Source organism: Myotis brandtii, unplaced genomic scaffold (assembly GCF_000412655.1).
Source record: "Myotis brandtii unplaced genomic scaffold, ASM41265v1 scaffold190, whole genome shotgun sequence".
Lineage (NCBI taxonomy): Eukaryota > Metazoa > Chordata > Mammalia > Chiroptera > Vespertilionidae > Myotis > Myotis brandtii.
Window position 1 is genome coordinate 3,825,957 of NW_005357076.1, and position 13,224 is coordinate 3,839,180.

The 13,224-nt window shown below is 38.8% G+C and overlaps 1 protein-coding gene across 1 annotated transcript in view; it reads right to left on the reverse strand.

Moving 5' to 3' along the window:
* ADK (adenosine kinase) overlaps positions 1 to 13,224 on the reverse strand; it is a 470,150-nt gene that overhangs the window by 150,227 nt on the left and 306,699 nt on the right. Inside the window, exon 7 of the mRNA XM_005864654.2 lies at positions 10,118 to 10,288. Coding sequence (XP_005864716.1) covers positions 10,118 to 10,288 — 171 coding nt within the window. The remainder of the gene's footprint in view (positions 1 to 10,117; positions 10,289 to 13,224) is intronic.

The window sequence follows — 13,224 nt, forward strand, 5'->3', positions numbered from 1 at the left end:
CTCGCCCCCAACTGCCCTCCCCTGCTGGTCTCATGGCCCCCAACTGCCCTACCCTGCAGGCCTCATGGCCCTCAACTGCCCTCCCCTGCCGACCTCATGGCCCCCAACAGCCCTCTCCTGCCGGCCTCATGGCCCCCAATGCCCTCCCCGGCTGGCCTCATGTCCCCCAGCTGCCCTCCATGGCCGATCTTCCAGAAGGTCTCCCGGTCTAATTAGCATATTACCCTTTTATTAGTATAGACTAGAGGCCCAGTGCACAGGGGGAGGGTGTCCCTCAGCCCGGCCTGCACCCTCTCCAATCTGGGACCCCTCAGGGGATCGGGCCTAAACTGGCAGTCAGACAACCGGGACTGCTGGCTCCTAACCACTCGTCTGCCTGCCTGATCGCCCCTAACCACTCTGCCTGCCAGCCTGATAACCCACTAACCGCTCCACTGCCAGCCTGATTGACGCCTAACTGCTCCCCTACCTGCATGATCATCCCCAAATGCCCACCCCTGATGGCCCAATCGCCCCCCACTGCCTTCCCCTGCAGGGCTGAGGGGACTGGGGGACTGAGGCTGGATGAGGTGGGGCTGAGGAGACTGGGGGACTGAGGCTGGATGAGGTGGGGCTGAGGAGACTGGGGGACTGAGGCTGGATGAGGTGGGGCTGAGGAGACTGGGGGACTGAGGCTGGATGAGGTGGGGCTGAGGAGACTGGGGGACTGAGGCTGGATGAGGTGGGGCTGAGGAGACTGGGGGACTGAGGCTGGATGAGGTGGGGCTGAGGAGACTGGGGGACTGAGGCTGGATGAGGTGGGGCTGAGGAGACTGGGGGACTGAGGCTGGATGAGGTGGGGCTGAGGAGACTGGGGGACTGAGGCTGGATGAGGTGGGGCTGAGGAGACTGGGGGACTGAGGCTGGATGAGGTGGGGCTGAGGAGACTGGGGGACTGAGGCTGGATGAGGTGGGGCTGAGGAGACTGGGGGACTGAGGCTGGATGAGGTGGGGCTGAGGAGACTGGGGGACTGAGGCTGGATGAGGTGGGGCTGAGGAGACTGGGGGACTGAGGCTGGATGAGGTGGGGCTGAGGAGACTGGGGGACTGAGGCTGGATGAGGCGGGGCTGAGGGGATTGGGCACCGCCATCTTGTGGCTGTGGGCACTGCCATCTTTCGAGGGCATGATGGTCGATTAGCATATTCCCTCTTATTAGATAGGATGTTCCTGTGATTCTGAGATAGTACAGGAACTTTAACCTGAGAATGGAAAAATACTAGGTGGCCAGGAAGCCAAGTTAAGACCAGGTGGCCAGAAGATGTCAAAACCACTGTTCCACATGCACAGAGATGATCAAGGTTTGGCCACAATACGACCTTACTGGAGTGGCGGTAATAAGCAACACCAACATTTTGCCCTCATAGCTTAGGCAAAATATTTGCCAAGCAACTGGACAGAAGGAGGAAGTAACCCTACCCTGACATGGAAAATTCCACTCCCTGAACCCTTCACAAGCTCACTTTTTTTGCGCAAGCCTTCCTTTCTGCACAAGCCCACCTTTTCATGCAAGCTCGCTTTGTCCCCAGCATATAAAAGCAGCCAGGCAGAGCCAGCCCTGAAGCCAGATCAGAGGATCTTCCTCTCCTCTGTGCTGTCTCCCTTGTACTCCAGCATAAGTTTAATAAAACCTGTCTCAAAACTTCTTGATTTCTATCTTGGGGAACCCAAGAACTCCAATGCCGGTAACAATTCCACTTGTAAATATATACCCTAAAGTCCTGAAGGCAGGGACTCAAATACTTGCACATCAGTGTTCATAGCAGCATTATTCACAAAAGCCAAAAGGTGGAAACAAACTGAATATCTATCAACAGATGAATGGATAAACAGTGAAATTCTGATATATGCTATAATATGGATGAGCCTTGAAAACATTATGTTAAGTGAAATAAGCCAGACACAGACAACTATTGTATGATACTACTTATATGAGGTACCCACAAGAGGCAAATTTATAGAGACAGACAATAAAATAGTGGTAATCAGGGACACTGTGAGGGTGGGGAATGGGAAATTATTGTTGAACTAGAGGCCTGGAGCATGAGATTTGTGCATGGGTAGGGTCCCTAGGCCCGGCCAGTGATCAGGGCTGATTGGGGCCTTCCTTCCCTTGGCTGCCTGCTGCCAGCTGGGGCCTTCCTTCGTCCCGCACCGTCATGTTATTTAAGCAAGTTAGTTAAGTGGAACTTAATTAAGAGAGGACTCAACACTCCTATAGCACTACCAACACCACCTAACAAAAACTGAGTACTTTCTATGAGTGAAGCTGAACCTTTACAAATGCCTTAGAAAACCAGCCACAGAATTGCTGTGCAGATTACATAACAGTTTTTGTGGACACCCTTTATGACTTTAGGAAGTTGGTATTTCTTCATTCTAACATTGGTTCTTTGAAAGTTTTTATTAGAACTACTCTAGATTAATTTTTCCTATTTTTAAACCTATATAAATGTAATCACACAGTACATATACTTTAAAAATAGCTTATGTGATGTAATTGACATATAATAATCTGCCCAAATTACAAGTATATAATTAGATAAGCTTTTAAAAATATATATTTTTATTGATTTCAGAGAAGAAGGGAGAGGGAGAGAGAGAGAGAGAAATATCAACGATGAGAATCATCGATTGGCTGCCTCCTGCATGCCCCCTACTGGGGATGGAGCTTGCAACCCGGGCATGTGCCCTGACACGGAATCTAACTGTGACCTCAACTTTCAACCACTGAGCCATGCCGGCCAGGCTAATTAGATTAAGTTATGACACATGTATAAAGTCCTGAAACCATACCACAATCAAGATAAGGAAAGCATCCATTACTTCCAAAGTATGTCATTTATTATGATGGTATCAAAAAAAGTATTTTTAAATTTCAATTTCTGAGTGTTTGTTGCTAATATATAGAAAAATAATTGGTTTTTGTATATTTTTCTTGTATCCCACAACCTTGCTAAACTCACTTCTAGTTCTAATAGCTTTTTGTAGATTCCATAGGATTTTTTACAGACTATCATGGTGTTTGATAAATTTTTACTTCTTTCTTAAACTGGATGTTTTCATACCTTATTAGCACTGTACAATGCTGAAGAAAAGTAAAGAAAGTGAACATCCTTGCTTTGTTCCTGATCTTAGAGGAAACTATTCAGTTATTCATCATTCAGTAAAATGTTAGCTGTACAATTTTTGTGGATGTTTTTTATAGGGTTAAACAAGTTCTCTTCTATTCCTAGTATTCTGAGGGTTTTATCAGCCTGAAAATAGATATTGGATTTTTAGATGTTTTTTCTGTGTCTATTAAGCTTAGCATATTTTTTCTTTTTTAGTTTTACTAAGGAGAATTATAATAATTGGTTTTTAAATGTTTAACCAACCCTGCATTATTCTTTTTATATATTGTTGGGTTTGATTTGCTAAAACTATCTTAAGAATTTTTGCATCTATATTTATGAGGGATATGGGTCAGTAGTTTTTTTTGTGTGTGTGTTTGTTAATCCTCACCCAAGGATATTTTTTCCATTGATTTTTACAGAGTGGAAGGAAGGGGGAAGAGAGCGAGGGAGAGGGAGAGGGAGAGAGGGAGAGAGGGAGAGAGGGAGAGAGGGAGAGAGGGAGAGAGGGAGAGAGGGAGAGAGGGAGAGAGGGAGAGAGGGAGAGAGGGAGAGAGGGAGAGAGGGAGAGAGGGAGAGAGGGAGAGAGGGAGAGAGGGAGAGAGGGAGAGAGGGAGAGAGGGAGAGAGGGAGAGAGGGAGAGAGGGAGAGAGGGAGAGAGGGAGAGAGGGAGAGAGGGAGAGAAAGAAAGGATCTATGTGAGAGAGACACATTGATTAGTTGACTCCTGCACAGTCCCTACTGGGGCTGAGAATTAAACCTGCAACACAGGTATGTGCCCTTGACCCTGGGAACCACTGATAAACACCTGCTAAGGCAGTTCTCTTTTAATTCTTTGTTTTGGGCAGTGTTTTTTCCTCTTCAACTTTGTCGGGTAACTCATATAGAACTGGTATTATTTCTTCCTTAAATAAGTGGTAGAATTCAACATTGAAGTAATCTGGCCCTTGAGTTTTCTTTGTGGGAATGGTTTTAACTAAAAATTCAATTTCTTTGATACATAATCCAAATAGCCCTATTTCTATGTGAGTGTGCTTTGGTACTTTATGTCTTTCAAGGAATTTGTCCATTACATAGGGCTGTCAATTATATTTGAACTAGAGGCCTGGTGCACGAATTCGTGCACTGGTGGGGTCCCTCGGCCTGGTCGGCGATTGGGCTGATTGGGGCCATCTAGCCCAGTCCCAATTGGGGCCGATAGGGGCCGGCTGGCCGGTGGGAGGTACTGTGGGAGGTTGGCCGACCACGGGAGGTTGGCTGTGGAAGCACACTGACCACCCAGCTGGCCATGGGATGGGACCGCGGGAGGTTGGCTGGCCATGGGTGGTTAGCTGTGGGAGCACACTGACCACCAGGGGGCAGTGCCTGTGTTGAGCATCTGCCCCCTGGTGGTCGGTGCGTGTCATAGCTACCAGCCCGGTGGTCCGGTCGCTTAGGCTTTATATAAAATATAATATAGATAATATTGTTAGGCAGGACTATGTAGCTTCTACTCTAGACTAATTTTGCCTCTGTAAGTTTCTAAGTACTTTGTCTGAGGCCCCATGAATTTTGAGGTTTTCCACTCTGGCTTGTGAAACAAGAATGGTTACAGGCCCTATGTGTACTCTGAGGATTATTCCCTCTAATCTTTTCAGGTGGTTCTTTTCCCAATCTTCATCAGTTTCCTCTCAAATACATGCTGATAAGTAATCAGCTGAAGATTTGGGTGGGACTCTGGAAATCTGTGCTCTCTCTCTCTCTCTCTATGCAGCTGTTTCCTATCTGGTACTCTGCAAACTCTGGCTGTTTAGCTGTTAAGATTTCTTAAACTGCCAGCTTATGTCCTCAATTCCAAAGAGATACCCAAGAAGGTTCCCCTCTATGTGGTATGGCCTGGAAATTAGCTCTAAGCAGGAAGATAGGGTAATCATAGTGCTCACCTCATTTATTTCTTGTCTCACATTACCTGTCCTTCATTACCTGTAGAGAGACAGCCTTGGTGGACAAGGCATTTTTAAAAATATAAAGGTTATCAAAAGAGTTTTAGAGCATCATTACTAGTTTATGACCCTCTAAAAAAAAGAAGGTGGCAACAGGTAGAAAATAACCCACCCTGGCCAGTGTGGCTCAGTGGACAGAGCATCAGCCCATGCACCAAAGGGTTGCAGGTTTGATTCCCATCAAGGGCACATACCTGGGTTGCAGGTTTGATCCTTGGCCCTGGTTGGGGTGCGTGTGGGAGGCAACCAAATGATGTCTCTTTCACATAGATGTTTCTCTCTCCCCCCAGCCCCCTCACTTCCACTCTCTCTAAAAAAGAAATCAATGGAAAAATATCCTCGGGTGAGGATTAAAAAAAGAGAGAAAATAAGAGCCAATATATTTGGTTTTAGCTAAATATTGACATTTTGAAAATTTATATGAAGCACAATGGATTTGATTTTTTTTTGGGGGGGGGGTGGATGGGGAGAGGGGAGAAAGACTAAACAATCCTATATGTAATCCCTAATAAATACATTTTACACTTCATTGCATTTTAGAAATAAAATGTTCTTTTCTTTCCAGGGGAACTGAGGATAGTTCCTTATTACTAGAGTATTCAAGGAGAAGAATGATTAGAGATGAGGTTAAAGGGATAAAGCTCACAATACTATACTTGCTTTTTATAATAAAATATAGTAACATTTTTATTTATCCTTATTAAATTTCATCACTCTACAGATATTTCCAGTCTATTAAAATTTTTAAGTCTCATTTTGACATTGAACCTACCTGATATTTGTTAAAGTGGTGCATTATTTGCATTCTCTGAATCTGCACTATCTGTAAATACAGCTTTATCCGAATGAAAGCTCCGAGTAAACCTTGAGGCATATTACTAAAAATCTATTTATCAGCAGGCTTTCTGAAACTAGTTCAACAAAACACCAAATATATCTAATTGCCCTATATCCAATATTTATTATTCTATAACCCATATTATGACAGATTGTCTCAAATATATTATACACCCACTGTTTATTGGTCTGCCAAAATAAGCACTATGTATCTGTTGAAATGAATTCATATGAATACTAATCACACCAAAAAATTAAACATACATGACTTGTAGCCATGTAGCAGCTTATAATTTTACCACTTTCTCTTCTGGGTAGGGAAAAATGAGTTCTAATATAATCTATACTAAGTTCCAGTCAAACTTTAACTTTTCTGGTTTGTAGAATCAATCATTTTTTTTAATGTGGTAATATATATATATATATATATATATATATATATATAATTTTACCATTTTAAGTATTAAATTCAGTACATAAAGTACATTTACAGTGTTGTGCAACCATCACTACTATCTATTTCCAGAACTTTTGTTGTCCTCTTTACCCCAGTGCCTAAAACTATTATTCTACTGTTTGTCTGTATGAATTTGACTATTCTAGGTACCACTTATAAGATAAAGTACATTTACAGTGTTGTGCAACCATCACTACTATCTATTTCCAGAACTTTTGTTGTCCTCTTTACCCCAGTGCCTAAAACTATTATTCTACTGTTTGTCTGTATGAATTTGACTATTCTAGGTACCACTTATAAGTGGAATCGTCATAGGAAAATCCAATAGTTGTTTATTTGTTTATGGCTTATTTCACTTAATGTTTTCAAGGTTTGTTCATGCTGCAACATGTATTGCAACTACATTCCTTTTTAAGTTTAGATAATATATTCCATTGTATGTACAGTGACTCTTGAATAACATGGGAGTTAGGGGCACCAGACCCCCATGCAGTTGAAAATCTTTGTATAACTTTTGACTTCCCCAAAACTTAACTAAATTACTAATAGCCTATTGTTGACCAGAAGCTTTACTGATAACATTAACAGTTGATTAACACATATTTTGTATATGATGTTTTATATACTGCATTCTTACAATAAATGAAGCTAGAGAAAAGAAAATGCTATTAAGAAAATCATAAGACAAAATACATTTGCAGCACTGTTCATATTTATTGAAAAAAACCCCTGTATATAAGTGGACCTGCACAGTTCAAACCCATGTTGCTCAAGAATCAACTGTATATACCAAATTTTGTTTATTCATCTAATGAGGAACAACATTTGGATTGTTTCTAACTTTTGATTATTGTGAATAATGCTGCCATAAACATTAGTATTTGAACCCCTGTTTTCAGGTATTTGGGGTATAAAGTAGAAATGGACTGGCTGGATCAAATAGAATAAATCTATGTTTAACTTTTTGAGGAACCACTAAATTGTTTTCCTGCAGTTTTTCAATTCCCACCATCAATGCACAAGGGTTCTAATTTCTACATATCCTGTTAACATTTATTTTTCCATATTTTTGGTACTAGTCATCCTCCTGGGTGCCAAGTGGTATCTTATTTTGGCTTTCATATACATATCTCTAATGATTAGTGATGGTGAGCATCTTTTATGTGCTTGCTAGATATCTTCTTTGGAGAAATGTTTACTAAGTTCTTTGATCATTTTGGAATTGGGTTGATTATTTTCTTGTTGTTAAGACATATGTTCTGGATATTAATTCCTTATCAGATGTATTATTTATAAACCTTTCCTTCCATTCCATGGATTGTCTTTTTCACTTTCTTAGAAGTGTTCTTTGCCCAGCTGGTGTGGCTCAGTGGTGCAACATTATCACCTATGAACTAGGAGGTCACGGTCAGGACAAATGCCTGGGTTGTGGGCTCAATCCCCAGTCGGGTGCGTGCAGGAGGCAGCCGATGAATGATTCTCTCTCACCATTGATGTTTTTCTCTTTTTCTCTCTCTCTCCCTTCCCTTCTGAAATAAATAAAAATATATAGACATAAAAAGGAAGTGTCCTCTGATGCACAAACAATTTAATTTTGATGAAGTCGAATTACTTTTTCTGTTGTTGTCTGTGCATTTGGAGTCATTTTTTTTTTTTAAAGTAAAGACCATTTTTATATCATCAGCATTTTCTGCAAACCTAATCATTTTGGGGCTTCTATTCTTTTCTATTTTCGTATATCTCTGTCAAACTTTTAGCACTGTTTCCTGGTTTTAGAAATGCTTTCTATCTTTTCTTTTCTTTCTTTCTTTTTTTTTTTTTTTTTGCCTGTGTTTAATAAATGGAAGCTCTTATTAAAGTTTTCTGTGTGCTCTGTAATGTTTTCTTAAGATTCCTCCCATTTTCTTCCTAATTAAGGTCAGTTGAGATTATAAAGTCAGAGTTGAATTTTTGATTGTTTTCAAACCTCTCAAGTTGTCTTTACATCTGAAGTCTGATTCTTTGGAATCATATTTATCTTTTTAAAAGGTTTTTACAAGTTTGTCTTCTTAAAGTCTAGAGACTCTAGTCTAGAGCATCTATTTAAGTATTGCCAGTCTGATCTTTTCTGACTATAAAGAGCTGGTCTGGCTCAGTGGATAGAGCGTCCGCCTGCGGACCAAAGGGTCCCAGGTTCGATTCCGGTCAAGGGCACATGCCCGGGGTTGCCAGCTCGATCCCCAGTAGGGGGCGTGCAGGAGGCAGCCAATGAATGATTCTCTCTCATCATTGATGTTTCTATCTCGCTCTTCCTCTCCCTTCCTCTCTGAAAGCAATAAAAAAAAAAAAAAGAATTCAGAAAAAAAAAGAAGTCAGAGCATCAATTTCTCCCCAAATTCTCAGACTACCATATTGATGACCAATTCTTTTATGTTATTTAAAGGGCTAGAGTAGCGCTTTTCCTAGTTACTTCCTGTACCCTTCAGAAAATAAAACTGGCAATAAGGAAAATCTAAAAGATATATTTTAGTCAAATGAGACTTCTAGGAGATACATAGGAATTTAAAGCTTTTACCATTACTTCTTGCCATTAAGTTAGTTTGTAAATCATCAAGAATGTAGCATTTCCTTTGACTTGTTAGTGCTTTTAAAGATATTCATACCATATTCTTACTAGAAATCATCCAGGTTGATTTCATTAATTATTTCCAGGTTAAATTTGATGTTATTCTAGGAAGACAACACAGTGATCTCATTTAGATACAAAATCAGTGAACACAACCAAACTATGTTAGAACCATGGAATTAGAATTAGAATAGACTTCTGGTATAATTAAGAACATGTTTACTTTACATATAAAGACCCCAAGATTCATGAAATTTAAGTAATACTGCCCAGGTCAAATGAAGATACACTAAAGTTCTCTTTTTTCCCTATTTCCTGGATTATTAAAGTATACAGGTTAGACAAAAGCTCTAAATCTAAATGAGAAAAAAATTATTTTCCACTAATTTAGAATTAAAGTATATTCTTGATAAAAAGAAAAGGCTGCAAAAGTTCAAATACAACTCCATTCATCACCATCAAATATAACATATAAATATTAGCAAAAATGATACTATTAATAAAGAGATTTAATACAAATTATAACATATAAACATTTACTCATAATTTATTAAATTAGAGTCACACTTTGAAGAGCTACTTAACTTCATAAAACCTTTATTTTAAACTAGATGTCTCTTACCTTAATCCATGAAAATTTCAGAGGAAAACATTATTTTACTGGTCAGAAAACAAATTAGTTTATGTCAAGGGCTCAGGATGGGGAGAAGAGTTGACTAAAAGGGGTAGTGATGAAAGTGGTTTTTATCTTGACTGTGGTCATGGTTATACGTCAGGTTTATTGCATTTGCAAAAGCTCATAGAAATGTATGGTAAAAAGAGTGAATTTTACTATATGTAAATTATAAACTTCAATAACCTACCCCTTTAAAAACAGGTTTTTTTACTATTTAAGAAATTAACATATACTGAAGGAAATACTGGAAATACCGAATTAATGTTCCAAACTTAGGCAGTTCTATTGTATAATTCTCAAATATATGTATGTAAATGTTTCGGTTTTTATTTATATAATTTCTAAACTTATACACAAACCAGAAACCAAAAAGCACAGGCACTTAAAAAAAGGAAAAAGAGTAACTCACTGTCTCATTTCCAAAAAGTATGTCAACATAAGGCATAATTTTCATCAATGGTTCCTTGTAGAACTGACTAATAAATGGTGCAGACAGGTTCAAAGTGAAAATTCTGTTGTTCGCAGAAGCATGCTGAGCCACTTTTAACACCGACTCTGGAGAAACGGTAAGAAAAAAGCCCTGGGTAAAGAAAAAAAAGAAGGAAAAATTAGAAATGCAATCTCCCCAGTCACTCTCAGTGAGAATAAAAGAAACCTATATAAAATACAAAAAGCCCATATAATACACACTTTAAAATACAGTAAAAAATGCAAGGCAGAAAACAGCAGCATTTGATCAGGAGAAAAGTTTATTATATGAGTACTGTATGTTTGATATGTGCCATTACGTCAGAGTATAACATTACTTATTTCATATTAGATTTGTATACTCAACACTAAAGAATTTCTGGCTATCTACATAAGAAAAAATATTTGAAAGGTCTCATTCAAGACAATAATTACATTTAAATCAGAGAAATAGTAATGAAGGCAGATTGGATCCCTCAAGCTTCTTAGAGACACTTCATATTCTTGTAAACGTAACATGATATTTATTTAAAGATTAAATTAGTTTATTAAGATCATAGTTTGTTACCTTATTAATATCTAAACTGATTTTTTAAAGGAAGATCTGAATTAAAAATATTTTAATTAAAATTTCATGTCAGGAAAGCTATATTTTAAAATGCTATATATCGATGTCTGACACATTAGTAAAAGTCTTTAAAATATATCTACGCATTTTAGATGAAGAAAGCATAAGCAAAGATGTGGATGCTTATATAGGAAATTGGTTTGAATGGGGAACAAGTGCATGGAGGAATAAATAACGGGCAATAGATGATAAAGCTGGATAGGCCATCCAGGTGAACAACACAAAGGGCCTGGAGGGGCAGATTAGGAGACTGTTAGGTGGGGTGGGAAAGGATCGTGGATAATAAAGTTTCCCTTGAAAGAATGGAATAACAAACTTGTAAGAAAATTTAAAGAAATGTTAATGTGGACAGCAAAAATTTAGCAACAGTCAATCAAAGCTACATTTAGTTCTGCAAAAGGTAATCATCCTGGGAACATTCTGCACTTCCAATTGTTTAAGATGTAAGGGACAAAGGAAAAGTCAGAAGATGACTGAGATTTTGAATACGGTTCTACCATTAATAGAAATAAAAACGTCCAGAATAAGACCTGGTTTAGATGGAAATAAAGAGTGTTTAGTTGTGTTTATACTCTCTTTGTGGTGTTAAGGGACCCCCCCTAATATATATGAGAAAGTTGGACTCAGGAGAAAGGCTCTGGACGGTGATAGTAAAGAGGGTTGTAATTACCAAGGAAGAGAATGGAGAAAAAGAAGAGGACAAACCACAGAATGGAGAAGAACAAAAATTAGGGGATAGAAGAAAAAAGTAAAGGAGAGAACAAGAGGACAATAAAGGGGGGAAAGGAGACAAATGAGGACAGTAAAAGTGATGAAAGAAAAATCGAACAAGGGAAACCTCTAGAAGAGAGTTAAAGATACGCAATGCGATTAATGGGTAGAGAAAGGACTGAGCAAAAGCTACAGGATTTGATGTAAAAGCCACAGGAGAATGTACTTATGTTACGAAGGTACAAAGAGATACTTGTTAAAGAAGGAATGAGAAAGTAAAGAGTAAGGATTATAAATTATTTTGGGAGATTTATTGGTGAATAATATAAAATCACCTGAAATTTACTGAATTATTGTGTTCCAAATACTATACTAAAAGTTTTATGTATATTAACTCAGTTATTACCATTTTTTCCTTACATCAAACCCACGAGGTGGATACTATTACTATTCTCATTTTATGAATAAAGATGGCAAGATAGGAAAGTTAAGAAATGTCCCTTAGGTCATAGTTTATATGTGATGGAGCTTGGTTGGATTGAAATGACTGCGAAGATAATGCTCCTAGTTTGAACAGACAATAAAGAAGAAAAGAGCAGGAAGATATTTTTAGTGGGGATAAGGGGTGGGAGAGTTGTTTTAATAAAATAAACAAAATAAAGTTTGAGCATTTTTGCTCTTCAATGAAAAGGAACTAGTGGAGAAAAAGAATGAAGAAGCAAGAGAGGGAGAATAATTAGAGCACGAAACCAGAGGAAGTGAGGGAACCAGAAGGGGAGAAGAGCAGCTTATAAATTGAAGAGTAACCTAGAAAATGTGAAGGAAACTTATTTTAAAAGTTACCAACAAAGCTATTGAAATATTCATTTACAACTAAGGGACTAAGCACTTCTATCATGCCAACTTTAGAAAGTTTAAAAAGAAAAAAAAGATGTTTTTCTTTTTTGTATTTATTTTTTAAATCTTTATTGTTGAAAGTATTACATAAGTCCTCCTTTTGCCCCCATTAACCTCTTCCAGTCCGCTCCCATCCCCCTCCTCCCAGGCCCTCACCACCCCGTTCTGTGTCCACAGGTTATGCATATATGCATACAAGTTCATTGGTTGATCTCTTCCCACCCACCCTCCCCTGCCTTCCCTCTGAGGTTCAACAGTCTGTTGATTTGTTGATGCATCCAGTGTGGAAAACAGCAGATGAGTGGATAAAAAGCCCACTACATGGGAGAACATATTTGCCAATGATTGGTTCATGCATGAATTTCGTGCACTGGGCCACTAGTTTTTTCATATGTCTCTTGGCTTTCTATATGTTCACTTTGGAGAAGTATCAATTTAGGTCCTTTGCCCATTTTTTAAATTGGATTGTTTGTCTTCCTTTTGCTAAGTTGTATGAGTTCCCTATATTTTTTGGAGATTAACCCCTTATTGGATCAATCATTGGCAAATATGTTCTCCCATGTAGTGGGCTCTCTTGTCATTTTGTTGATGTGTTTTTTTTTTTTTTTGGTTTGGTTTGGTTTTTGGCAGTGCAGAGGCTTTTTATTTTAATGCAGTTTCATTTGTTTATATTCGCCTTAGTTTCCATTGCCCTAGGACAGTGGTCGGCAAACTCATTAGTCAACAGCGCCAAATATCAACAGTACAACGATTGAAATTTCTTTTGAGAGCCAAATTTTTTAAACTTAAACTATATAGGTAGGTACATTCAA